The 27,385-nt window shown below is 48.5% G+C and overlaps 2 protein-coding genes across 7 annotated transcripts in view; one reads left to right on the top strand and one right to left on the bottom strand.

The window, feature by feature from the left end:
- Nucleotides 1–17,934, bottom strand: part of TMEM63B (transmembrane protein 63B) — a 46,330-nt gene extending 28,396 nt beyond the window's left edge. For 3 of the 6 annotated variants that reach the window (XM_071739307.1, XM_071739309.1, XM_071739308.1), the window contains exon 1: nucleotides 17,734–17,866. The gene's annotated coding sequence lies outside the window, so the exon portion shown is untranslated. Of the gene's footprint in view, nucleotides 1–6,786; nucleotides 6,897–17,733 lie in introns of those variants that run through there. The other 3 variants (XM_071739306.1, XM_071739303.1, XM_071739304.1) reach the window with 3 other exon arrangements.
- Nucleotides 17,870–27,119, top strand: MRPL14 (mitochondrial ribosomal protein L14). Its single transcript, XM_071739316.1, has 3 exons — nucleotides 17,870–17,993; nucleotides 24,896–24,989; nucleotides 26,465–27,119. The coding sequence occupies exons 1-3, from the start codon at nucleotides 17,957–17,959 to the stop codon at nucleotides 26,829–26,831; spliced, it is 498 nt and encodes a 165-aa protein (XP_071595417.1). The 5' UTR covers nucleotides 17,870–17,956; the 3' UTR covers nucleotides 26,832–27,119.
- Nucleotides 27,120–27,385: the final 266 nt, after the last annotated feature.

Genomic DNA, 27,385 nt, shown 5'->3' with positions numbered 1-27,385 from the left:
GCTCTTCTTTTCAATGGTCTCTCTCCACCCTATGGGGTTTGGCAAGAGGAGCTGGGCCTGGCTTGGGAACACAGGGAAAAAAGTGCCAGCTGAGTGCTGGGCACAGAGATGACAGTGTCCAGCCAAGAGCAGGAACACTGAAGTGGTACTTCAAGGCAAGCAGCCTGGCTCCCAGATCCAGAGATAAAGGTGTGCGAGATAAAGCGGCAGCTTGGACTTGGGGAAGGGGACAGAATTTTCAGTAAGACGCAGCAGTGCAAACCTTGTGTCATCCAGACTCTATCTCAATGTTAGGACAAATAAACAAACAGTACTTCAGCTGGGCAAAGCCACTCTGAGTCACTGTTTATACATGGAGGACAGCTCCAGAAGAGCAAATATCAAGGCATGAAAGTCCACTACAGCCTTGGAGTTGGTAACCTAGGTTCCTCTTGTCCACATACCCGAAGTCATGGTGCTCACACCTGCTCAGGCCACTGAAATCCTACTTGAAATGAAGGAGATGGCTTGAGGGTTACCCCAGAAGCAACATGGAGCACAAGAAATACTGTGCAACAAGGGCTGCTGAAGATGAAGTCAGGAAGGGATTCCTGCCCAGATAAACCAGTATCATACAAAAGAACTGGACACCTGGCAGCCCCCTCAGGCATGCTTGCCAGGCAGCCACAGCACCTCCTGGACTCTGTTCTTCCAGGCTGTGGCATTAAAAGAAAAACAGCAGTGGGTATTTTCCATGGGCTTGAGCCTGGAGAACACCCAGGAGCAGCTAAGCTAGGTTGGATATTAGAAAGAATTTCTTTACCGAGAGGGTGACCAGACATTGGAATGGGCTGCCCCGGGAAGTGGTGGATTCTCCATCCCTGGAGATATTTAAAAAGAGACTGGATGTGGCACTCAGTGCCATGGTCTGGTAACCGCAGCGTTAGTGGATCAAGGGTTGGACTTGATGATCTCTGAGGTCCCTTCCAACCCAGCCAATTCTATGATTCTATGATTCTAAGCATGATAGCCTGGAGCTGCTGTAAGGCAGCCTTCTCACCTAGAGACTGCTTTTCATGGAAAGCACTACCCTAAACAGAGTGCTGATTGCAGCTGCAGCCAGGAGAGGGACTCAGAAAGACTGCACTGCTTCCCATCCCGCCACCTCTACTGCCAGGCTAAACTCTCCTTCAGCCTTGATCCCACTGACACAGTGGGAGCCATTTATTCTGGCCACATTTGCTGAGACTACGTCCCCATCCCAAAGTACTCCCTTGTACTCCTTTCTTCTACAGGTGAATTCTAATGCTGAGAGAAAATGACATGACAGTGCTGATGGCTGAGGTCCAGGTGCTCCAAGCCTGGGGTGAATCAAATCTAACCTTTTGTCTCCATCCTTGCATGAAGCCTTGAAGTTTGCAGGTCACTATGTACCTGCAGAGTTCTAACCCTCCTCTAGGGACAGGTACCAGCACACAGCACAACACTGGCAGGATATACCAAAGCACACCATAAACTTCCACCAAGAAATTACACTCCTGGCTCCCCTTGCATGGGACGGTCATCTGGCTGTATGGACAGATACAAAGCACAGCATCACAGAGGTGGGCAGGAGGGGCAGCACTTTCAAATGAAAAAGGGGTCAGTGCACCTGAAAGTCAATCAGGGTACTTTCAGGTACCTGTTCTTTGCTGTTTCACATGCTGGAGAGGGTGGTCGTGCTGTTTCATTCCTCACTAATGCATCAGGACAACATACCACATGCACTGCATGAGAAGACAAATTACTCATCAGAGCAGTGTCTGAGGCCCCTAATACAACGTGACAGACCAGCAAGCAGGTCCCCTAGACTTGTCCTTATAGGTATGAAGTTTGACTGGCTCTCCCAAACTCATCACAGGAGTAGGAGTACAAAAACAATTAGTAGATTATGTCTTTCCAAAATTAATTACTAATTAATAACCCAGATGAGGTTACTGCTTAGTATTTCTCCCAATGCAAATCTAGCTTTGGTGGCTGTATGGCCTGCCTAATGCTTGTTAAGATATTTCTCCCTGGATCTTCATGCAAAAGAAATCAGCCCTGCTCAGGAAAACTCCCAAGTATATATTTACCTCAAAATACTGAGGTCATCGTAACTGAAGTATACGGCTAAATTAAAGTGTTTACCTAAAAAAGGACAGACTTGAGCACAGTGCTTTTCTTCAAGTACCAAATGTTTTCCAAGACCATGCTCTGATCCCCAGCTATGTACACTGGTTATTAACCCAGCCCCAGTTGAGCATCTCAGGGTAGAGGCAGCAAAGATCAAGCAACTTAACCAGAATTTTTGTTTTATGTGAAATAGGTTCCTGCTGTGCACTTCATAATGACTGTTTAAATAAATGATCCTAGACCAGAAAGCTTTCTTCTTTCATGGGGAAATGGTTCTGGCAGGCTTGAAAGGCATGCCATTCCTTCTGAGTCTCTTCCCAAATTTCAGTACTTCTGCTTCTGGCTGCTCCTCAAAAAATGCTGCTCCCTGTCTCAGAGAGGGGAGTGAAGATCCACTGATGTCAGGAGACATCTAACCTCCTCTCTCCTTAAGCTCCCTTCTGTACACCTGGCATCTTTCCAAGTACACCTTCCAGCCTCTGACTGTTTCAGTGGCTGGTGCCCCTCTGTGTGGTCAGCATCTTTCTAGCTGTATTGTGCCCAAACATCCCAAGCATAGATATGGCCAGAGCCAGAGGAAGAATGGTACTGCAGTCTCCTTGCTGTGCAGCTCAACAGACCGAAGAGTTCTTTCTCTTTCAGTCACATCATGCCCAAATATCTTAAGTGCTATAGCCTGTCACCCCTTGCTTCCCACCTCCTTGCACCACAGCTGCCTCCGGTGGCATCTGAACTGTCCACAGCAGGAGGGGAAAGCAAGCTGTTTAAAAAAATGTAAATAAACACAGTAGTTTGACAAGTGTCAACTGTTATATCAGTTTTCTTATTTAACTCAAACATTCAGCATCTTAGTTGTCCCATTTTTACACAATGGGACTCACCTAAACCTTGTTACCAGACTGGCTACTGAACACCAGCATTAGCATCAGGACTTGCTGGCTCTTGGCAAACACTACCACCCAACAAACACAGCCTTTGTCTATCATTCTTATAGACGATTTTGTAAAGTTTTCCTGCACTAAAGCCCCTGAGTATCCTTGAGTTTCCTCAAGCAGCTGTACAATCTGAGGTCTCCTGCACTCCCTCCGGGAAAGGCTATCTACAGGTGCCAAGGGCAGAGGCAAACCCATTAAGGCATGATGGAGGAGAGTCTTCCTAACATTTGCTTTTCAGATCATGGTGTGGAAAGACATGTGCTACATGCTGAAGACATGGCAGAAGCCTCTTACAGGGCATTTTACTTTTTATCAGTGGAAAAAGTGCTGCCACAAAACCTCATCTCACATGCCGGTCAGGCTGTTCCTGGGATGCCTCTTGCCTGGCTCATCCAACAACACATCCCAATCAGCTCAGAGAAGCCAACTGAATACTTCATAGTAAAGTGATAGGCAGCATCAGGTTCACATGCTTAAAACACAACCTGGACAACGCAGAGTAAGTCTGGACAATGCTACTTATTTGAGCAGCGCATGGAGCAAAGTCTCCACTCCTCAAACAGCGAGAACTTTCAGCTTCAGTTTTTACTCTCCAAGCCACCACAGCTCACCAAAGAACTCCCAGGCAAGCTCAGCTGCTCCTTCCTCCCCTGCCTAAATATCCCCCTGTAGCAGAAGGCACATCAAAAGCATGCCAGCTCAGACTTCTTGAATTGAAGCTGCCTGAGGCTGGGACATCCTCTCTCCACCTTATGGTACTGGGCCTGGGAATGCACCTCCTAGACCAGACTCTGGAGGGGAAGGTACCCAGCTGTGCCCCACAGCAAACCTAGCAGCCCCACTAAGCTCTGCCAGGGCCTGAAATGAGAAAGCACAGGGATTCAAGGAGGGCAGCACCTCCTGGGCTGCTGTTCTGCCTGCCTGTTTATGCCCAAGGTTTGCCACAGCAATCATGCCACAGCTCTGTAAACGAGCAGGGAGTCTGGAATTTCACCCCTGGCACCCTGCCCTCTGCTTATGCCTCCCGACTGGCATCCCTGTCAAAGCCTCTGAGGAATCTCTGCGTGCGGAAATCGGGCCTGTGGGGCCAGCCACCAGGCATAGTTGCTGCGGATCGACTGCTGGGTCTGGTGGCAGGGGACACATCCTTTCAGGGCCAGTGCTGGGACCTCAGTGAGGGAGCTGTGATCAACTCTGTGCAGGTAGCTCTGCTGGGCTCCACATCACCCACACGCCTGGGGTCTGACTCATTTACTGCAGCTCTTCAGAGATCCGCAGCCCCAGCAGCACTTTAGGGTTGACAATTGCTCTCTCTGACAATTGTGACAGGTAGCACAGATGCAGGGATGTGCTTGTGTGACTGGGCTGCAATCAGAGAGATCACTCACTTAGTGCCTTCTGCCTGGCACCCCAGTGGGCACCACAAAGGAGACTGGGGCAGTCATCTGCTCATCTTCAGGGTCTCACCCAGATACTGACTATATACCTTCTCCTGAATCAGGGACCATCTCAATAGGAGGAACCTGATTGCTACCAAGCCCCAAGTTTTACCCTGTTACTGCCAGCTGCAGTACCTTTGTCCCGACACAAAACACCTGCAGCCCCTCAGGGGTAACTGTAGCCCAGCACAGCCACATACATCTCCCTCCTTCCTCATGAATCCTAACTGCTTTCATGTCTCCCTTCCAATGCTCCCATCCACATGCTGGTAGGGGTGGGAGGTTATGGATGGCTTCCCAGTGCTAGGGGGGCAGAGTTGGCACTCAGGCAGCATCCCCCTAGCCAAGGCTGCACCAGCCCCTTAGAGAAAGGTCACCAGTGCCTCCAGATGCCTGCCAGCCAAGCTCACAGCTTCCAGACCCAGGTCCCACTATGCCTGTGCTCGCTAGCAAAGACTCCTCCCAATATAGCATCAGTTGTCTATTTATAACGTGCTGTTTACCAACACCAAGAGCTCTCTCATTGGAAGCGGAGGATGAGACAAGTCAAGGTAGCTTGAGCAGGGGACCTTTCTTTCTTCCATCATCAGAAAATGAGGGAACTGTGGAAGGGTTGTGTAGGTCTGGGTGCTGCAGCATGGCTGATCACCTGCAGCTCCCTCACCAATGCAAGTGGACTTGAGGGCACGCTCAGCATTTTTTTTTTTTACGCCAGATCCTTTAAGCTCTGGGAAGATCTTCCTGTGAAAGGGCAAGATTGGAACCAGCACAGAGGAAAGGGCCAGCATTCCCTTCCAGCCTGCTCTGAGCTTGGGAAACACTGAGTGGCAGCAGGTGTTGAAAAACAGATCTAACACAAAGTCTCCAAAAGCCTCCTGACAGCTCCTAAGACCCTCTTCAACCAGCTCAACAAAGGGCTTCTGGGTGCTACAATGCTTTGACAGAGCTGCTCCAGGCAGAGCTGACTTCCACAGGGACCATAAGCTTTGCAGCCAACCATCCTCTGGGGGGCAGGTGGGAAGGCAGCCCCCACTGCTCACCCTCACCCAGCCTCTGCTCTGCATGATCACCGTGCCACTGCATCTGCTCAGTGTCCCCGGGTACAGATAGATTTGGGGGCTATATAAATCAAGGACATCTGACTGCTGAGGCACTAATGATGCTTCAGCCATGAGCAGAGACAAGCTATGGGTCTCAATGTGGGGTCGGAGGGAAAGGGGTTACAACTCCAGGTTCCTATGGTAGTGTCTCATGTTTGGAATACTGTCCAGAAATATGCTCCTGAGCAACAGAAGGTAAGAAATGAGTACCTCATAGGGCTCCTTAAATTTTCTGGACTTTCTCTAGAGCCCAAGCTACACTCCCTCACAGGTGGCTGGAAACAAGACCCCGCATGTTACTGAACTGCACACCCATATGGTGGCAGATCAGAGTCTTGAAGTCCATCCAGGGGAAACAACCGGTGCCAGTCCCTGGCTCCTCCCAGAGCCACCACCGCATTTTCCATTCCTCCCTCCTGGCTGCATCAATGTCCCAATGCCAAGCTCATTTTTAGAGCCTCACATTTTCCTCTCCATCTTTGACAAAGTTATTGCTTTCCTGCCCTCAAATAGCCAACACCTCTTCCACCCAACCAAACTAGTAATGGACCTCCTGGCTTGGTTCCCCTCTGTAATTTCCCAGATCCATCTCCTACACCGTTGCACTTACCAGTCCCAAACAGGCTGGCAAGGATGCACATCTACATTAAGAGGTTGGATCAATTTCTGAGTTTTTAACCTTCCCTAATGGGCAGAGGGAGGGTTGTGTCAGGTGGCTTAACAGAAAGCCTCAGATGGGGTTCGGTGTGTTTTCATCCAAGGCTTGGGATCCAGAGGAATGTCTGGAGCACACTGCCTTAGCCACAAGAACACAGGACATTGTCATACATAGGGCCCCAGAAATGCTGGTCAATTGCAACAATTTTGGCTATAACCCACCCACTCAGCTCACCCTCATGTGCCACCCCTTCAGCATGGCTTCTTCCCACTATCAAGCTAAGGGCTTGGTGGTGGTGCAGGCTTCTGCATTCCATGTTTTGCCAGAGATGCTCTTCATCCTTCTGGCTCACTCCAGTACCCACTGCTGTGTCCTCACTCTCTCCTACCTTCCCACGTGTCCATGTCACAGCTCTCAGCTGTCCCCACCTGCATCCTGGCCCACCCAATCCTCTCGCACCGATTCACCCACCCCCAGCACTGACTCACTCCCTGCCACTCATGACCACACACCCAACTTGCCTCCAGCATCCCTGATGCACCAAGTCACCGGGTGAGGTGTCAGCACTCGGAGAGCAGCAGTGAAGCAGCGTGGAACCATGACACAGGACAGTCTGCCTCTGCTCTGCATCCCACCCTGAGCAGCTGCGTGACTGTGGGCATGCTGCTGCTAAGCCCCGTGCCTCTGTTTCTGTCCATCAGGATCACATATAACTCCTCCCAGGGACATCATGTAGTAGAAAGCTACTCCACTTGGCAGATTAGACATACCTGCAGCACACAAGTTATTTCTTGCTGCTTGAACCCCAGCTCGGGTCAGCTGAAATCCCTGTTGAGTTACGAGGAGTGAAAGGTACATGCTGGAGCTATGGTCCTCTGCTCCCATTGGTAAAGTCTAGGCAAGTGGCAGCGAGCTGTCACTGCCCTGCTGCCTCTTTGTCCACCAAGGCTTTTGGATATACCCCTTTCCTGGGTGAGTGCCTGTCTTGTCCCTGCTTGAGAACATCAGCAGCTGCAAGATAAAAACTGAAGATGTTTTTCAGATGGTTTCCCAGCTCCTTGCCAGAGTAACTGCAACACCACTGCCTCCACCAGCTTAGGCCATCTCCAAGAACCAGGGAAATGCCCAGGTGAGCAGTGCACCTTATAAAGTTTTGCCACTGCAAATCTTTAATCTTCCATCCAATCTTGGTGTTTAGGTACCAGGTATGCTCCCTGCCCTTAAGGGGGGGGACAGTGACAAAGAGCAGAAAGTTTGTCCCAAGGAGTGTGAAAGAAGGAATAAAACACTCCCTGTCCACCATGGCCTGAATCCCAGGACCCCCACCAGCCACAGCAGACTCTCCTGACTGCAGGCAGCCTCCTCCCTCAGGTACCTGCAAGGAGCTCAGTGCCCCCACCTGCCAGTCCCCCTCCACAGCCTCTTCATTCTGCACCTCATGTGGCTTCTATATGATGCCCCTTGCTGCCTGCCACTTGCCTGAACCATCACTTTTTCTCCTTTTGTTCTTCCCTATCTGGAGAGGGCTCCATGTTTCTGTTAGGACCAGGCCAATCCCCAAGCCCTATGAGGGGATCCTAAGGCACAGCAAACGTGTCTGACTACTGCCTGTGCTCTGCTCTTCTCCCCCAGCATCCACCACAGTCATCGGATTAGGAATACAGAAGCCACATCTTGGCTATTGCCTTTGCTATTTGTTTTGGTATTGCAGCACTTGGAAGGAGTAGGAGGTTCTTGCCCTGGCATGGCAGGCAACAGTCTGGCAGCAGGGCCTCCTCCTGGACCCTCTTGTCTGTGGGGTTAGAAAAGCATGGGGTAGAAATTCCTCTTGCACCATTCCCAACACATGACTTCAGAAAAAGTAGGGGCAGTTAAAAAAAAACCCACAACACAACCAACACCCCCCAAACCACCCCTTCCAGACATGTTTGAGTCTCAAGCTTTTTAATTCATCAAGTTTCATTGATCTTGAAAATCCACGTGGTGCAAGGCTCATGCGGGCAAAACGGGCCACAAAAATGCCCACCTCTCTACCTGGGGAGGCAGAGCAGGAATAGCAATGCAGCCAAGCCTGGCTCTGGGATAGTAGGAGAGGGCGTTGCCCCAGAGCTCTGCTTGGAGTCTCCAGAACCAGCTCTGCAAGGAAGGGTTGGTGGGAGCAGGCTTCACAATCAGCAATGTGTTGCAAGCCAAGGGGTGCTCCGAAATGCTGGGGTGGGCTGGGAGGCAATTAGAGGTTGATCAGGATGACTGACAGGCTGGAAACACCCAGGGAGAAGGGAGATGAGCAGAGGGAATAGCAGGCAGGCATCTGTTATGGGCCAGATAGGCTGCAGCAACAGCTTTTCAAGACTAGGCTGGGAGTTCCAGTCCACATACCCATTCAGCCACTATGCACAGTATGCTGACTGGATATGCTGGAGTCCACGTTCATTAAACTGCTTCAAGAAATGCAATTCAAACAAGAGACAGAGCATATGTGCTGCAGTCCAAATAGCAAAGTCCCCTCTCCTCAAGCTGACCAAAACCTGCTTTGCTCTCTACCAGCCACCTGCACTGCTTTCCTGCCCAGACAATTGCTCCCATATATTTTGAAAACAAGCTCATTAAAACTGCATGCCTCCTCTCCTTTGATGGCCTCATCTCTTCCCTAGATTTTTGAGCTCCAAATAGAGGTTCCATTTGATCTTTCACACTCAGCCAACCCTAGAGACATCAGCAAGCACAGCTGCGTCAGACACAGAGGCAAAGACCCAAGAGATCAACATGTCTCTACAGGCTTAAGTGTGCTGGTGGAGGTGCAGTTATACTGGCAAAACTGCTTCTTGGGGTTTTGAGGTGGTGGAATAAAACCAGACTGAGAAGCAGGAGCATTTTTGCCAAAATAATTATCGGCAGAGCAATCAAAGCAGGTAATCCTACACATCAAGAAGGCCAGAACTTGCAGGTGTTTTGAAGGAGGCACCTAAAGCATGGTACGGACATGGCTCAAACACTGCCACCATACCATATTTTTATGCCTTTGACTTGCAAAGTCCTGTTTCCTCTACTCCAGACCCATCAGAGGAGACTGAGCTATGCCTGCTACTCCACAGGACTCTCCTGAAGAAGTTCTGGCTGTTTCCCCCTATAGCACTCAACTCCCCAGGGGAAGACATAAACACTTATAGGGGTTGTTTCCTACAAACCAAAGCTCTGCTCCCATCAAATGGAACAAAGCTTAAGAGAAAACAAAATAAAGGAGTGCAACACAGGTTTTTTTCCCTCTTCTCCCTTTAAAGCACATCAAAACATTTTCTTTCTGCTGACTCTCAACTATCATCAGGGGCTATCTACTAACTCTGAAATTCCTCTCCTACCAATAAAACATTAAGATATGACACAGTGAGATTCCAGGAGCACTAGGCAGCAAGGATTTACAAGGGACACATCCTGTCAGGCACACTGGATCATCTTTATTTTTAACAGCATTACAGTGTTAGTGGGTGAAAGGGAAGTCGTGGATGCAGAAAGACTTCAGTGAGCCATCTGCTGCAGCATCGCGCCCAATCTCCCTCCCAAGGTTTGCTCATCAGGCTAAGGCAGAAACACCACCTCATGGACTGAAAAAAATGGTGTAATGACCCTAAATAAACCAGCAGCTGTGAGAGAACACTGAACTGCAGGCTAGCAGGAACCAAAGGTGAGGGCAACATTTGGCTTCATTCATCATTTTTACTGTCCAGGATGCTGAGTTCAGAGAGGTGGTAGGTGCTGGCTGCTCCCAGATACCTGTTTGGCAAAGAAGTCAGGGACCACAAGGGAAGAGACACTATAAAAACTCAGAGGCAAATGATGAGCTGGGACAAGGAAAGGCAGGAAACAACTTCAGAGGCTCACACGCAGGTAAAGTGGGCGTAGGTTTGTCAGGTATCAGCTGAGCCCAAGCTAGTGCTTTTACTAGAGCTGTCTCCTCATAAGGTAGAGGAGTCTCAAGAAAGAGGTCTGGATGGATATCAAGGCAGGAGGAACAAACAAGGAGTGGCTCTGATAGCCAAAGAAAAGGGATGAACACAAAAAGTGGTGACAGGCAAAGGCACAGACCTCCACCCATATAAGAGCAGAAGGCAGAGCTGGATACACATCTCTGAAGGTGACCACAGCCCCAGCATCTCATCACAGATTCTTCTTGCCACTCCTCATGGCCTGGCATTTCTACCCTACCAAGCTAATGATACACAGTCATAAGACATGTTAGGCTTATGCAGAATAACCAAGTCCCACCTTAATCTTTTCCTTGATTAAACAGATTGATCTCCTTATGTTTCTCACCATAAAGCTTTCCTTCCAGCCCTCAGATTATCTTGTAACTCTTTTCTGCATTCTCTTTAATTTTTCAGCATCCTTTTCTGAGCACTGACATGGGATTTAGACAGAGTATTTTAGTACCAGTCTCCTCAGCACCTCCTACAGCAGTAAAGTCTCATTCCCAGGGCTGTTCACTGCTGCTTTTCCAGGTGTCAAACATTTCACATAACTGTCAGGCTTCAAGGGGCCTTAATAGATCATCAGGTGAGATACTTTGCTTGAGGCACAACCAGCGGTAACTCATCCCTATCTACAGACTTCTGACTAATTTGTTCTAAAACAAACAGCCCCTGCCCCTAGACATAACCCCCAATAACCATAAAAATGCCCTTTAAGATATCTTTCTCTTCTGCTTCACCACCCTAACTGATATTAGAGAAAACTACCAAGTCTGAATTCCCTCATTACAGATAAAGGGACTTTCCACCCCGTCTTCATCCCAACTACATTTTTCTAGAATGTACATCCTTGAAGACCATGAAGTTCCTTCTTCCATCCTTTCTTTCTCAGGCCATACAGTCCTAGTTCTTCTCATCCTTCCTCCCACACCATTATTTCTAAAGACCTTAATAATTTCTGTTGCTCTCCTGAATAATCTTGTTTGCACATATCCTTTTCCAAACACTGCATCTACATCTGAGCCTGGTCCTTCAGCAGCACCTTATCTGTGTGAAGGAGAGCACTAATTGCTTCCTGTACCTTTAGAGGTGTCACTCATACAGCCTGGCACAAGGATTTCCTCATCTTTTTTTCCTTCCCAGAAGTGCACTAACTTATCCTGCTCCCAAACCCTAGTAATCCCAACACTTTCCCCTGCCCTGTCCAGTCAGTCTCCTTACTAAACAGGAAGCCTTTTTGGGTCTAGCTTTTCAACAGGCTGTAGGTCCAAGAATGCTTCCTATCTCTAAGACCTTGCCTGTTTGTTTACAAGGCTGACATTTGGGTCAGTGACACAGACTGATTTAAGCCAAGATCTACAACATCCTTTGTCCCCTGCTCAGTCAGTAGGTAAGACATCCTTTCAGGCAAGGGCGTTGACATTCCAGACAAATACATGCTGGTGGATTTTTAGCAGCATATTCTCACACCTCCTTAACAGGATAAATACTAACTGCTTAACTGTTTATCCCAGATTATTCAGACAGGCTGGTTGTAGTCCCATTCTTTCTCCTTGTATTTCAAGGCACCAAACCTTGGTATCTCCTTCCAATAGATGTTCTCTAAGGTGGCTACTTACCATGCAAAAGCTGCCTTAGTCTACTCTTTAAGTACTTTTAGAGAAACATTGTGACACTTTGCCCATATGACCACATTTAATTTACCTAAATAGGCTTGTGATCTGTTGACTTGTATGTGGATTCACTTTTAAAAATTAACTCCTTTAAGCACCTAATCACCCCTGACCTTCTTTACAAGGTGAAGACAGATTCTTTCTGTCACATTTCATTTGTTCCTCTTTTCCACACAGCCAGGATCCTTCTTTGTAATAGCTGTGTCATCTCTTTTTGCCCTAGCTGGGAGTTCACATGGAGTTTCACATCCACCACCCGGTCCTTTCCTCCCAGATTTAACTTTTTGACTCACGCCAACTCAAGTCTCCTTTTCTGCGTTGTGAGCACTGGTGAGCTCCTGGGCAGCTACTGCAGTTCAGCAGACACACAGTAATTCACTTTCAGGTCTATGCCTTAAGCATAGACAAGAGCCCAGCAAAACCAAATTAACTTGCATACAGTCATTCCGGAGAAGATGTCACCTTTATCAGCACAATCCGAGAGCCTCCAGAGCCCAATGGTTTCATACAAAAGGAGCACTGACCATATGCATAGGGAGTTGAGAGATAAATCCCTTTTAAAATCTTCCTTTGGACCCAAAGACACTAAAATTTTGTCTAAAGAACCCAAGAATCCTAAAGTCAGCCACAGCAACTTTCCCCAGTCTGTGTCACTGCCAGGATCTCTCTGACCTCCACACAGAAGACATCAAATGTTGGTGATTTTTTCAAGCAGGAGACAAGGCCTGCTGCCATTTGAGTTTCACCTACGTGCAAGATCATGCAAAGATCTTCTCAACCCCCAGCTTTGAAGGGCCCTGAGACAAAGCCTACTAAAGGCCACTGTTTAATTAGCGAAATCAGGGCCAGGCCAACACACAAATCTCCCACTAAATGCACTCCTGTAAGAAACTGCATTTATAAGAGTAGTGTTGTCCCCTTGACCCATGTCAGCAGCACATCAGGAGACGGATGGATGCTCTAAGGGAGCCTGTGAGAGCTGCTGTTCCATGTAGGTCAACAGGAGAGAGCACAACACCTCCCCACAAGCAACATGTGGCCTCCTTGTTGATGTGACAGAGCTAGAGGTCACATCACTAGTGGCAGCTGGCTGACTGCATCCCTAGGGAAAATGGAAGGAGTGTCAAAAAAAGCCAACTGCACTGTACACAGTATTACAAGGGTGCAGAAGGGATGAGCACATCCAACGCAGGGACTCAAGGGAGTAGCTCTGGGGACACACAGTCCTTCTAGGGAGTGACAGGGAATGGTTGGACAGGAAGGGCCTGCAGCAGTCACTCTTCCAGCCAGAGATAGGCAGGGAGGTTTTCTGGCTTGCTGCTCAGAGGCAGCACGATTGTGGTGGTTCAGGAAAGCAACTGCAGAACAGACCAAAAACAGGCAGACACAAATTCTGCCTGCAACTGCTTTCTCCTGGTGCTGATGCAATGTGTTGCCTTTTGAATACACAGTCCCTTAAGAGATCCAGCCCCTTTCTTTAATGCAATAGCACAAACATCTTCCCAAATCAGGCAACATAAACAGAAATCTTCCAAACCTTGCTTTAAACCAGACTTGTACTACCAACTGCCAAATTCTCTGGGGAAAAAACAGCATGCATAAAACAAGACCGGTCTCTCTTCCCAGCACAATAACCATGTGGGAAGAAGCTGTTGGCATTGACAATAAGACCAAAGCACATCAAGAGGGGTTGCTCAAAAGATTCAGTAGGCTATGCCAGCAGGATCCCCATCTTGCCCATATAAACTTTGTAGCAACAATAATAACCTTGGCCTAAGGAGACTGCTGGGATACAGGGAAGGCATTCCCACTCCCCCACCAGGCTTTAACAGAGATGGGGAGGAAGGAACTTGAAAGCAGGAGAGGAGGAATGGCAGTTGGCAAATCAACATTCAAGAGCCATGAAAAGAACAGAAGTATTTCCAGCACTGCTTAGCTATCAGGTGCAGGGAACACATAACGAGCATGAGAAGATAACCCTGCAAAGGGCAGCGAGAGCTGCACAAGAGAAGCAGAGAGGAAAATGTTTTGCATCTCATGCTTAGCAAGAGTGTTTCAGGCTTCCTGCAGCTAATCTGTATTTGGAGCAGAGAGCAAACACCCAACTCCATGCTGAAAGGACATAAAGCAAGTAGGCAGTGCCAAATGTAGGCTTGCAGGCTCAGAGAAAAGCCATTTCATACTGCAAACCTTTGCTCTACAAGCTTGGCACTGGCTTCATGAATCTCCCACTCTCTGTTGCAGAGTGTGTACACACATGGGCTTTTCATTTTCATTCCTTTATTTTTGTTTTTGTCCTTTTAACCAACTTCCCAGCCAATGCATTAGGTTTTCCCCCTAACTCCCTTAGAGAGCTGGAGAGGTGCCGACAGCGCAAGAGCTGCAGGCAGAGACGTGTCTCCTGAGAAGGCTACACTCAAGGCAGTTCCTGCACAAACCAACTCCCCGTATGGCTGACGAGAGAAGTCCTTCCCAGCCAGAGCCTGAGCTGCAAGAGGCACAGGAGGCACTCCCATGAGGGATGCAGAGCTGCCTTCAGAGAGGCCGCCAGCCCCGCACCAGAGTCCTTCAAAGCCAGAGCATCAGGACCAGCAACATCTTTGTGAAGATCAAAGTGGTGGAGGGATCCAGGGATTCCCTGCCTGAAAAGCTGTGTTTCAGTTTCCATCTCAGCCTGCAAGCAAGCTCAAAGCTCCCCAGGCTTGTTTCCAGAACCAGGAGGAACAGGAGACATCTCTGCTGAGACCAGACACAGGCAAACCTTCCTCTGACTCATGCAACATCCCACAGGCCCTGGCCCATTCGGGGCTCACCTGCATCCCCACACAATGCCTCATGAGCATAAGGCAAAACCTAGGACCCTGCAGAGCCAGTCCAGGCAGCAGCAAACCTGCCCCCTTCCTTCAGGCTCCAAGCAGGACCTCCACCTGCTTGTTTGAGGGGCAGTGTGGAGAACAGGCAGGCTGGCACATCAGCCGCTTGACACAGGAGCCACGGGGCAGGTGTGGGGATGGTTGCTGGGGCTCGACACAATGTGCTGCTGTGCTGTCACCCTGGGGAGAAGGTAGGGCAGGAGCAGCCTGAGGGACAGCCACCAAGGATCGCTCCCTCTCTCCTTGCTTCCCACCCCCTGAAAAGCAGCTGCTAGATTAAAAAAAGCCTAAACGGTGCTGTCATTCAAGGACATGGAGACAATCTCATTTTCGAAACACCTCCATCATCTTGTCTCATCTACAAAAGCCCCAGGGAAGATCCGGCCTCAGCCCCCAGCAAACCCTATCATCCTTGCCTCCCGTTACCCGCCACAGAGCTCTCGGATGCTTTGATATGCAAATCAGACACAGGATCCATAACCAGCTCCTTCTGCAATCACCATCTCGGTGCAGAGTATCTACGCCCAGGGCCTCCTCTGGCAGGAAGCAGGGACCTGATGGCTGCGCAGGCTTCACGTCAGAAGGCACAGATGCTTGCTTTCCTGGGAGCAGGAGGTGCTGCTCACAGAGCCCTCAGAACCCCCGCGACAGCCTCACCCTGGCCACAGGGATGGAGACACGGCAGGTACGGGCTGGGGCTACACTGGGTATGGGTGGGGATGGTGTCAGAGGAGCACAGTGCAGGGCTGCCTGTGACCCCAGGCACTCTGGCTACCCTGGGCTCAAGGAAAGTGTAATTAGCAAAGGACAAAAAGCAGGCCCTTGGCACTGCCAGCTCTCCAGCTTTTATCACACATCTCACGCTACCTGGAGTTTTCTGACAGTCCTGGTTCACAGAATGAAGCAATTTCATTGATATTTTAATATTTTTTTTTTTACATAAAAATTCAGCAAAAAACCGCCCAAGCAAGTTCATAGCTCATTTTATTGCTGAAGAGAGCTAAAAAATATGAAAGGATATTTTAAAAGCAAAAAAAAGGAAAAAAAAGAAAAAAAGAAAAAGAATCAAACTACCACAATAAACAAACAGGAAGCAGAGCACTTGGTATTTTCTTTTTTCGGCCCAATTTATGACTTTGGGAAATTTCAGGATAGTTGCACCATGCTCCAGTACAAGGGGAAGAAAATGGAGCATAGCAAAGCCTCATGGCAATGCCTTTTTGACAAGAAAACTGACACCCTCAGAAAATACAGTAGCTTCAGTTCCTTCCAAGGTTACCGAAGACAGGACAAAAATAGAGCAAACTTAGTGCAACAAAACACTCATGAGCCAAACCAGAGTCTATCCCCAACCCCCTCAGAGGCATCTTCTTTCATGTTTATCTTGCTCCTATGCTATCCAGGTAAAGACTGTAGAAAAACGACTTCTCTCCCTGTAAAGACAGTGTATTCCTACTGCTACAAGGCTCAAGACAAAAAGGCCTTTGCCAGGTAGGTAGCAGCTAACTGCAGTCATTAGAAGCAATGTCCTTAATGCTTTGCTATTTCTGGTTTGAATGGAGTCCTCCTGGTGTCAGTTACAAGCTGAGTGGTTGGCTTACCACTCTCAGAAGCATTAAGAGAATAAAAGGCTATTGGGGACTGTACAGCGTGGTTGTTTGGAGGGGAAGGGTGCTGGTCCCTGCAATGCACTTGTGAAGGCATTGCCCCACACCCAGGTGGAGCATCTGCAGAACCATCTAAAAGGCACCTGTGCTATGCAACCCTCCAGTGGCTTTGACTGCTACTAATAGGATGCTCCTGCCCTGCAGCTTAGGGCCTTCCATGCATCCTTACTCTGGAATGACACAATGGACCAGGACATCCACAGTAACACATATACATGCAGGGGGTGTCTCCTCGTGGACTATGCACAACTAAATTAGCCACCCTAAGAACACACTGATCGACCTTTTACTTCCAATTCCTACTATCAAGGGAAGAGTGAGCAAGGGAGGTGCCCAAAATCCCGAATTCCCCAAACTCCTGGTGTCCCATCCAGCAGCACTATCAAACCTGCTACAGGCACCTGGCTGACTGCAGCCACGTCACAGATTTTTGGCCTGATGCCTCCATCAGGTAGTCACATCCAGAATGCACTCCAGGACAAGAGGAAAAAAACATGGCTTGCTGATTTGGAGGTGCTGGTGATAAAGACAAAAGCATAAATGCACTGCTTGGCTACAGGGTCACAAGCCCTACCTGACAGCTCTCTGCTACGTCTCCACGGTACGAGAGGCAGAAATTTGCCTCTTGTTCCTGAAACATCATCCCTCCCGCTTCCCTGACACTCTCCCTTCTCAGCGGTGCCTGGAGGAGAGGCAGGGAGGAGGACAGGCAGCTCTGCAGAGCCGAGCAGGCACAAAGGCACCCTCAGCACCCCCGCCGGCGATCGCAGGTGAGATGGAAGCCTGTGCCACTCCACACAAACGGGTTCGGCGATCCCCGGGTCACAGAAACCACGCAACCTCGCAGCGGCCGGGCCGAGGGGACGGCGCATCAGGAGGCGGCAGAGGACGGGCGCCTGGGAGGCGGGCGAGAAGCCCCGTAACCCCCTGTCACCCCACTTTTACGCAGCCCGGGCGGGCCTCGGAAGGCTGGGGGGAGGGGGCCACAGGCCGCTCCGCCGGCACCGCCCCGGGCGTGCCCCCCGCCCCGCTCCGCACCGCCCCAAGATGGCAGGCGGAGACCCCCGCCCGGGCCGCCCCCGCTGCGGAGCTCCGCGCAGCGGCCGCAACTCAGGCCCGTCCAAGGACGAGCGGAGCGGGCTGAGACGGGAGGCCTGAGGTGCGGCCGCTGCACGCCCCCCCCCCCCCCTTCCCTTCTCCTCCCTCTTTACCCCCAGTAACCGGCGGCGGCGAGCAGCGGCCCCGGGCCCGCCTGGCCTGAAAGAGCCGTGTCTGCCATACCCCGCTTACCCCTTGTCAGGCGCGGACTGAGCTACCCCTCCGCTTAGCTCCGCCGGGCCGGACGCTGCAGTGCCGCGCAGCGCTGCGCCGCGCACGGGAGCGAGCGGTGGCGGTTCGGTTCGTTTCGGCTCGGCTGGGCTCGACGCGGGGCGGGACCCCAAATGGGAGGAGCGCGGAGGCTCCGTCCCTGCGCGGCGGTGGGCGGGCCCCTGGGGCGGTGGCGGTTACGCGCATGCGCCGGGGCTGGAGGGGCTGCGTTCCCTTTGGAGGTGCGCGGCGGGGGGTGTGGGGCCTGCGCTCCGTGCGGGCGGGGTGGGGGGGGCCAGGGCGGCCCCGGGAGCGGTGGTCGGGAGCGGAGCGGACGCTGGGTGGGGGCAGCCGAACGTCCGCCGTCACCCTGCCCCTCAGTGCAGCACCGCCGTCGTGGGGCTTTAGGCCTCCCGGATGGGGCTTGCCGAGGCCTGTGGGCTCGGCGGCCTAAGGGTGGCCTTGTCCCGCCGCCGGGCCGGGCTGCCACCGGCGTGCTGGCTTTCTCTTGGAGCTGGCGTCGGTCAGCCGGCCTCGGAGAACCCGTCTGCTCCGGGCGCTGGGGCTGGGCGAGAGAGCGGTGCGGCTGTGCGGCTGCCGTGTTCGTGTGTGGGCCCGGAGGTGCCTGGACGGTCTGTGTCCGCCCTTGCCCTAAGAACCGGCCCTGCTGCCCGTCTCTCACGGGGAGCCCTTTGCGGGCGTCGCTGATGCTCTGTGCACAAAAAAACTTCCAAGCCCTGAGCGTGCGTTGCTGCTCTAAAAAGACAGTAACGGTGGCCACGGACACGGCGCGGGCGTTGGGTGGCGTGCAGCAGGGCAGATTGCTGGGACGTCGTGCGAGCCTTGGTGGGGCTCGCTGCTGGTCACCCCATCGGGGCAGCACCGGCTGCTCCCACCGGGCCTCAGGCTGTGCCCCAGCAGTGCGGCCCCGGGGGAGGAGGAATACGCTATCCTGACTCTGCAGCACGTCTGAGTCCCTCAGAGCGTTTCTTTGCTTCAGAATTCATGTGGAGCTGTGCTGCCGGGATTAGGTTTATGTGGGTATGTGTAGTCATGCAGCAAAGTTAGACCAAAATTCCTGTGTCCTGACAAACATGGCATTTACTCGAGTGTGTCATGAAGACTCGGGAAGTGTGGGTGATGGTCTGTACTTTGCTGGTTATTCTCCAAAAAAAATCCTTAGGAGGTCCAGTGAGTAAGGGGAGTGAATTTGGGGAAGAAGGCAGCATGACAGGTTGCTTATGAGTATGAAAGACTTCATAGTATGAAGTCAAAGCAGATGAGCAGTCAGCCTTCTTATAAAAGCAGGACACAGGTGCTTGACTGAGCTATTACTGCTTGTCTCATCCAGGCTTATCTAGGGGTGTCTTGTTTGGGAAGGAGAGAAACTGAGTTAAGGGAAGTTTTTTAGTGAGAAGCAAGGCTTGTTCTGGCAAAGCAGCAGATAGCTCCGTAAGGTCTTGCCTTGCAGTGTGAGTGTGCCTTTGTCTTCAGGTTCAGTTTCTTTTATGCCTGAATTCTGTCTGAATTGCACCTTCTTTTCTGGAGGGCCTGGAGCCAGTATCCCATGTTCTGTGAACAGCTGGCCTAGGTCGGTGGTTCTGGACTTCTTGTTTCTGTGATTCAGGCACAGCTCCCCACCTTCTTGTTTGTGGTGGTCTCCCTGCCACAGCTCCTATAGTGCTGCTACTGCTGTTTTGTGATCGTACATTACTGGTGGCCAGCTGGTCACCCTGGTCAGGGTTGGGAACAGAATCTGGTCTGGTGGTTTGCCACCTATTGTCCAGCTCTTGACACCTCAGTACTTCTAAAAATAGTGAAGATATATTTGAGAGGAGATAGCAGTTTTAAGTTATGGGAGTGTGGGCAGAACTGAATTCAGATGGAATTCCAAGACATGGGAAAAGGCAGGACCTCACTGGGCTTCATCTCCAACCCCAAAGACTATAACAGAGCAGAGCTCTGTTAGATACTTGTGCTATGACTCTTCTACTTTGACCTCTGTACCTTGGTTTCTTGCTGGTGCCCCAGTAATAACCCCTGGCTATTTTAGAACAGTGCTGTAAAGATGAATACATAGAATGGTTCAAGGTCTCATGTTCTAGAATGGTAAGAGCTATAAGTCCCTTTGAGTTGGGACTTCTGGATGATTAGTGTCAAGAATAAGTTTTACATTAAAGGTATACAGCTCTGGTTTTAAATCTGCCTTTACTGATTGTGATCTGGGGAATGTGGTTAGTGTGTTTTGCTTCAAAACTGTTAACAGATGTACCTGTAATGAGTAAGTTTTGGTAACTTGTATAATCAAATATCCCATCTAATAGCTAATTCTATTCATATATGGCATTCAGAAAGACTTAATTTGTCTTTGTGAATGCTGTCCTTTATTAAAGTAAAACCAGTTATGTCTTGGTAATGAATATCTTGTGTATTTTTAACACACATAAGCCTTTAATCACATCATTTCCTTTATGAGGAGAGCTGTGAATGGATTGAGTCCCATAGTTCACAGTTGTTTCTTGTAGCTCACCCTGGTAGATGATCTATAAATAAACCTGCAGTGGCAGTGTAGGGGTTTAGGTATTTGCATTGTGCATGTTGTCTTGGATTTATTTCCTGCATTTTAATGATGGATGATGGATGTAGTTAAAATCTTTGTGGTGTCCAGAACATGTCTGGTTTGGTCTCTTAGAAGATTAAAGGAGATGTTGGCCCCCACTGTTTGATTGTGCAGATTAGGTTACTACTGTTGAAGGGACTTGTGATTGAAAGGGACAGCAATACTGAATTGCTAGGGAAGAGCACTATTTAAAAGTACTTTTACTCTAGGATGCAGACAGGGTAAGAATGGCATCTTGAGTGGTTTTAGGGTGTATACAGCACTCATAAAAACTTGGTGAGAGCCATGGCATGGGCCTCGTGGAGTGCTCAGATTCAGTCCTTATTCATGTTCCCATGGTTCTGTTAGTAGTGTGGATTCATACAGGCCATTCTTGTGAAGGACATCTGTATTTTTTTTTTAGTGAAAGAGACCCTTTTCCTGTCCAAATCTGCTGTTGTTTTTCTGGAGATACTGTCACAATCTAAATCTGGGTTTGCAGTGAAAGAAGTCCCAGTCTTGTGTTTTGCCACATTTCCCTTACACCAGTATTCATGCAGCCACCGAGTGAGTTGAATCGGGGAACTGATCTAGCTGCAAATTGTGACCAATTTACATGAATGCTATAGCCAGCATAAGGGAGGTGAGGGAAATGTGTTTTGGGGGAACACAGGACTTCGTTTTTTAGGATTGTGTGCCTTGACATGTGTTCAAAGTGAAGATGTAATCCTACCCTTATCTGTAAGATGTCCTTGCTTTCTATCAGCTCCCTGAGGTGGTCTACTTGCGTGTTTTTACGAAAATATTTTATGTTGCCTTCTTCTGTTTGCTGGATGAAATTTTCCAGAATTCCCCCATTCAAAAGCTGCTCAAGATTGCAGTAACTACAAGTTAGTTCTATAATCTCAAGGGAAAACAGTGAAGGTACTACAGCTTTAGTATGGTACTTGAAAATGGTGCAGTGGGTAAATAACTTCCAGAGGTTTATAACTGGTGAAGAGTTTGTTCATTGTGTGGTGTTGGAATTTGATGTTGGTCTGTGGCATTGAATGGGGTTTGGCTGGAGGGCCCTCAAGAAGGGAGTGTTTGCTGCAGTAGGTTATTGCATGCTGTGATTTACTCATTGAAGTAGAAATGGGGTCATTTTAGCGAGTATTTGATTAACAGACTCCTTCACCCTTTCTGAATCTTACTCTGAACTCAGTGTGAGGTTGTGCTAACTTAACTGATATATAGAGTGGAGAGAAGCAAAACATCTCTTTGATTTTTGTTTTTTAAAAAATCAGTCTCTTTAACCACAAGATAGAGCCACTGCTAGAATTTGGGCACAGCAGTTTAGGAGCTGAGAGGTGCTGCAGCTGCATGTGGCCTGTGCAGTATCAATAGGGGTTTTTTGTGTTGGGCTTTTCATTTTAGAATTACATCTGTTTAACTACTCCTCTTATCTAGTGCGAACAACTTTGAAATAAATCCTGCTTTAGCAGGAGATTGGACTCGATGTCCTCCAAAAGTCCCTTTCAAGTTAATTCCTGTATTAGTAAGTACTAAGCAGCAGTGGTATTTTGCCCATTTAGGGTGTTGTAGAGTGCACTCCTGTATCAGTTGGGGATTACCAACAGCAGACTTCTGAGAATCCTTGCAAACTTTTCTGTGATGAGGCTTATGGGGGTACTCTTCCCAACACCTCTGAGCACTGAAACCTGAAGACATGGGGAAAGCCACCTTGGGAAGCAGACTTGGGTGATGTGTGTTCCTTGTGCCCGTGCTAAGGGCAGCTTCTCAGCCTTTCTGAGGCCTGCTGGCATGAGGCAACATCAGTGCTGGGAAGGAGAGAGGTGTTGGGTCATTGCTTTATAGCAGCTCTTCAAGTGTTGGCAGCAGGATGGAGCATTCCTGTGGCAGTACCAGTGTGACCGAGTGAGTGGCTTCTGTGCCCTTGGGAGTTCAGTAATTAGTCATCCACTCCTGAGGGCAGAGGAGATCAGGTGCCCCATTCACAGTCACAGAGGGAGCAAGTCCAGGCTGGGTCTGGTTGAGGAGCCCCTGGAGACAGACCCAAGCTATCGACTGTTGTCTCTAGAAGGGAAGCTGGCACGTTACAATATCTGGAGATGTGATTCACTGTTCGTGAACCTGTGCATGCTGTACTCCATGCCACAGGTGCATTCTTCTCTGCCTTCCACCCTGAGCATTCCAGCTAATTGGAAGCATCCCCCCTGTTTACTCAGTTCATAACAGGATGCTTCATACCAAATAATCAATCATACAAATTTTCTTAGCTTGTGACGCATCTTAATGTGCTGAGGAATAATTCTGAGGAAAGAAGGGGGTGCTGAGTCATCTGGAAAAATAAACAGTCCTTGGACACTTCATGCTGTTGATGCTTCTACTAGTGGTTTTGTGACTTGAAACCTTCACTGTTGCCACAGGGTAGAAACAAACAGTGACTCCTCCCAGGAAGAGGGAGTGAGTTCAGAGCTTAGGCAATACTATAGGACTGTGACATGCGATATTGAGCACATGTAAGTATGTTGGTCATGATGTTTGTGCCTCTGAGAGCAGGCAGAGCCCATGCTTGCCCTGCCAGGAGCCAGTAGACCTCTCCTATCATTATGCAGTGGTGAGGATGAGCAGGCCCATCTTCTCTTGCCACTGCCTGCAAGGGTGCTAGAGGTGGGCTCCCTGTAAAGTATCCATTGAAGGCGACAGAGAAGCTGACTTGCTGGTGCATGCTGCATGCAGTGTGTGCATGCTGCATGGCCTTGGTGCCATTCCAGAGGAGCAATATTACCCACTGGGTTTGAGTTTCACACAGGGAAACAGTACACCCAAGTGCAGGAAGGGAGACAAGCTGTTCTTCCTGCCAACACAGAGTCTGAGCAACACGGTTGGACTTTCTGTGAAATCCTAGCACCAGCAGAGCCCAGGTAATCGGACCTTGATTGCCAACAGCAATACCACAGGGTCTTGTTTTGTTAGGATCACACAGCTGGGTGGGGAGCTGTGGAAAAAGCCAATCTTCTTGCAATCTCATTTCAGAGAAGGGACAGTGCAGGCACACTATGAAGAGAAGCTCTGAACTCAGTTGGGGATCTTCTACCCCACAGAAAAGTGGCTTTGTTTAGTGAAGAAATGTAAGCTTTGGTAGTTGCTGGTCTGTTCCAAACCTGCCTCTATGAGGGGCGAGGCTGTTGGCTGGATATGGTGCACTTTGCTTAAGGAGTATTGCTACAAAATTGCTGTGGTGCTCATCTCCAGTACTTCTGGTCCCCTAGACAGGTAAAGATTACTCTAGAAGAACCACAAACTAACAAATACAGGCATCTCCAAGTAAGCAAACACTGGTGAAAAATAAAAACAATAAAGAGAGATGCCACAGCTGTTGCATTGTCTGTCAGAACACTGTTGGTATTTTTTTCTCCCTAGAGACATTAGGTCAGCGTTGTTTTAAAAATAAAGTGGCCTTAGAGTATATTGCTACAGTTTGTACCTGAGCTCATCAGAGCTGGCAAAGAGATATAATAGGTCAGTGTATTTTTAATGTTTACTTTAGAAAGGAGCGGAGCATGCATTGGTTATGCTGTCGTGGCCTAAGGAAGCAGTGTCACACAGCAATAGTTGCAGTCAGATGGAAAGTGTTAGCCCTACCTGAGCTGTCCTGAAAGAGAGCTGGCTCTGGGTCTGTGTTTTCTCCCTTCTGCTGGCATACCTGCCTGGGTCATCACTCCCTCAGCAGTGTCTGGAGACTGATCCAAGTTCAGATGAGCCTTTGTGATTGCGAGTGCAAGCTGGTCCCCATCACTTTGACAGAATGAGGTTAGGGAGCTGCCATAGATGTAGTCTGGGAAGAGGGTGTGTTAAACTCAGTCAAGAGATTAATTTTGTAACTCAGGTCTACCATACTCAGGATAGTGTTCTGGTTTGGATTGAGCATACACCATAAAGTTACAATGAACTGTTTAATCTTGGGAGTGTGTATGTGTGTGTGTGTAGATTGGCAAAGGTGTGGTTCTGGTCATGAAACACAGCCTGCTAAACACCTTGTATGTGCTAAGAGGGAGCAAGCCCTAGCCAGAGGAGCTTTGTCTTGTTTCCTGTCTGGGAAATTTTCTTGAAGATCTGATTCCAGTCTTCTGAGTCTCTCTGGCTTTTTGCTTGGTTTTATAGGTATCACTGGTAGCTTTTACAAGTAACCGTGGTGGTTTTTGCTGGTAACTGCTGCCTCTAAATTGGTTCACATCCAAAATTCTCAAACCTGCTTTTCATTTCACAGTGCACATGGAAAGGGCCTTACCTCTATGCACAGGAAACTGCAGTGAAGTGATACTGAATCCACCTTTGTAGTACACACATCTGAACTGTACAGCCTGCTGAATTCAGCCAATGTTTGTTGATCTGCTTTGTATCATGCTGCAGATGCTGTTTGCAGTGTGTGCTGTGGATTGCAGCATCTAAAGAGGTGCTGAGGTATTCATGGAAGAAAAAGGAAGTGAAACAAATAGTGTCCAGTATCCAGAGTTCATAATTGTCTTCTTTCTTACACAGGGCAGGTTTCCAGAATCCAAATGGCTCTCTTGAACAGGCGACTGGGTTTATCCTTAAGCCACCTGAGCAGTGCAGTGATCCAGCGACTTTTCAGGTAATTCTAAAATCCTAATTTTGCTTTTTTTTTTCCTTGGGAGAATTTCCTGGTTCAAAGAGATGCTGTGAACTATGTCAAGCATAGGATAACAGTATTTCTCATTCAAAAAGGATAATATAATATAACAAAACCTCATTGTTGTCTCTTGACAGCTTATAAAGTGATCCCAAACACAAGAACAGATGCAGGTTCCCAGCAGTCTGAGTGTGGTCTGAACTTTGCATTTTTGTATGCTTGTAAGAGGGCTTTCAAACCTTTGAGAGTGATGCAGGGGCCTGCAAGCAGAAATTGGAAATGCCTGTGTTTCTCAGCCAAGTCCCCTGCTGATACAAAACCAATTACATGTTTAAAATCATTCCAGAGTTTATAGTTCCAGTTATTTAGAGTAATTGAATCATATTGGTTGGAAAAGACATTTCAGATCAAGTCCAACTGTTAAAGGCAAGAGGAGAACACTGAAAAATTATTGCCTTGCACCTTAACAGTGTCCATTTTGTTATTTTTCTTTAGGTCCTTGTTCCAGGCTTAAGGCATTTAAAGCTTCTTAAATTAATGGGCCTCATGTTTTAAAATGCCTTGCACAAAGCTTAGAGTCTAATCCCACAGTACACTTGGTGAAGGTATGGGGAATCTCTCCCATATAACTCTTTAAAGGGTCAGGGATTCAGTTTATAGGGTGAGTATAGTCATTCCCATGACTTTGGTCTAGAAAGGGGATTAAGACAATGCTCAGGGCTAGATTGTGTCATAGTTCCAGGTGCTATCTTGAGTAGTTATCTAAGTGTTACTGGCTGTCTCAGGTAATGGGCTGTGTGAGAGCATTGTTCAGTAGACATTTAAAGGATATATATATGCTGACAGTTTGCAGAGGTGAGGTGTGCTACTGTAGGACAGTCTCAGTGAGAGAATTTGCTTTGTGCTGGGCCTGCTTTGGATATGGTAGAGTTTTGCTTGAAGGCTATGGTAGAAATGAAGGAAGGAAAGGAAAAGCCCTTATTAGAAGAAGTCCTTACTATTGAAGAGAAGTCCTTATTATTAGAAGAGAAGTCCTTATTACTGGGGACTGGGTGCAGGATTGAAAGAGTGTGATTTGAGTCTTAGCTTCCTGTAGGCTGCTTGTGGCAGAAGCAAGCACATTGTTTTGCATGTAAATTGAAGCTGAATGGAATAATCTGCAGTTGCTAAAAAGTTCAGTTAAATGCAAGCCACTCTTCGTGCCATCTTGTAGTCATGGTTTGGAGTAGAATGGTCTTTTTCTGTTTGACATTTGGTGGAGTGTGCAAAGCCCAAAGTAGCATCTGGCTTTCAAAGAGCACATTGAATGCAGTCAGTGTGTCACCCATGTGGTATGTATTTGTTGCTGGCGCCCTCCGAGTGGTTTCTGTAATGACAAGATCCTGTGCTGGGTTTGCCCTGGCTTCCTGACGTTTATTGACAAGATCTCTCTCTCATTCTTTCTTGTCTTTTGCCAGCACCACTGGGACAAGCCGAGCGATACAGAAACTCACCCGTGTGCGAGTGGTGGACAACAGCAGCTTGGGGAACACTCCCTACCATCGACCACCAAAATGTATCCATGTGTATAACAAGACTGGAGTTGGCAAAGTAGGAGATAAAATCCTTCTGGCTATCAAAGGAGAAAAGAAGAAGGCTTTGATTGTAGGGCACAAGATGCCTGGTCCCCCCATGACACCTAGGTTTGATTCCAACAATGTGGTACTCATAGAAGACAATGGAAATCCAGTAGGGACTCGAATAAAAACACCAATACCCTATATCCTGCGGCAGAGAGAAGGAGAGTTCTCCAAAGTATTGGCCATTGCCCGCAGCTTTGTATGAAAGCTAGAAAAGGTTTCTGGACATCCTGGTTATATGCTTTCATACAGTAGCTGTTCCTTGGTCCTTTTCTGGAAAATGGTAAAGTGTGAATAAATTGTCTCATCAAGAGTCTCTCATTTAAGAAACACAAACAAGTATTTTAAATGCTGAAATACCCTGTTTCTCTCCAAAATAATGTTGATCCATTTCACAGAACTTCTGCAGTGCTTTGGGGCAATGCTCCTTCATGCTTACTGCCCTGGTGTTGTGAATTTGGTCTCTAATCATTAAAATCAGAACATGAAAATCCTTTTTGCTTTATGCTGGTTTTGCTCTCTTTTTCCTATTTCTGCCATTCTCAGTCACACAGAAACAGGACACAAAGTGCTCTCTTTGGCCCAGTGACACTGGGGTCTATAAAATTGATTCACATGTAGTAGGGTAGGAGAGATACATAATGATTTGTGCCTTGGGCACCTTCAGTAAAAGGATTAGTTTCCACATCTTTGCTTAAGAGAGGTCTTTAGGAGGAATCAGGATTGACCTACATGATGGCCTTCAGCTTTGGTGGTGTG

The sequence above is a fragment of the Heliangelus exortis genome, chromosome 3 (assembly GCF_036169615.1).
Source record: "Heliangelus exortis chromosome 3, bHelExo1.hap1, whole genome shotgun sequence".
Lineage (NCBI taxonomy): Eukaryota > Metazoa > Chordata > Aves > Apodiformes > Trochilidae > Heliangelus > Heliangelus exortis.
The sequence above is the reverse complement of the archived record's forward strand: the minus strand, read 5'-3'. Positions and strand labels throughout refer to the sequence as shown.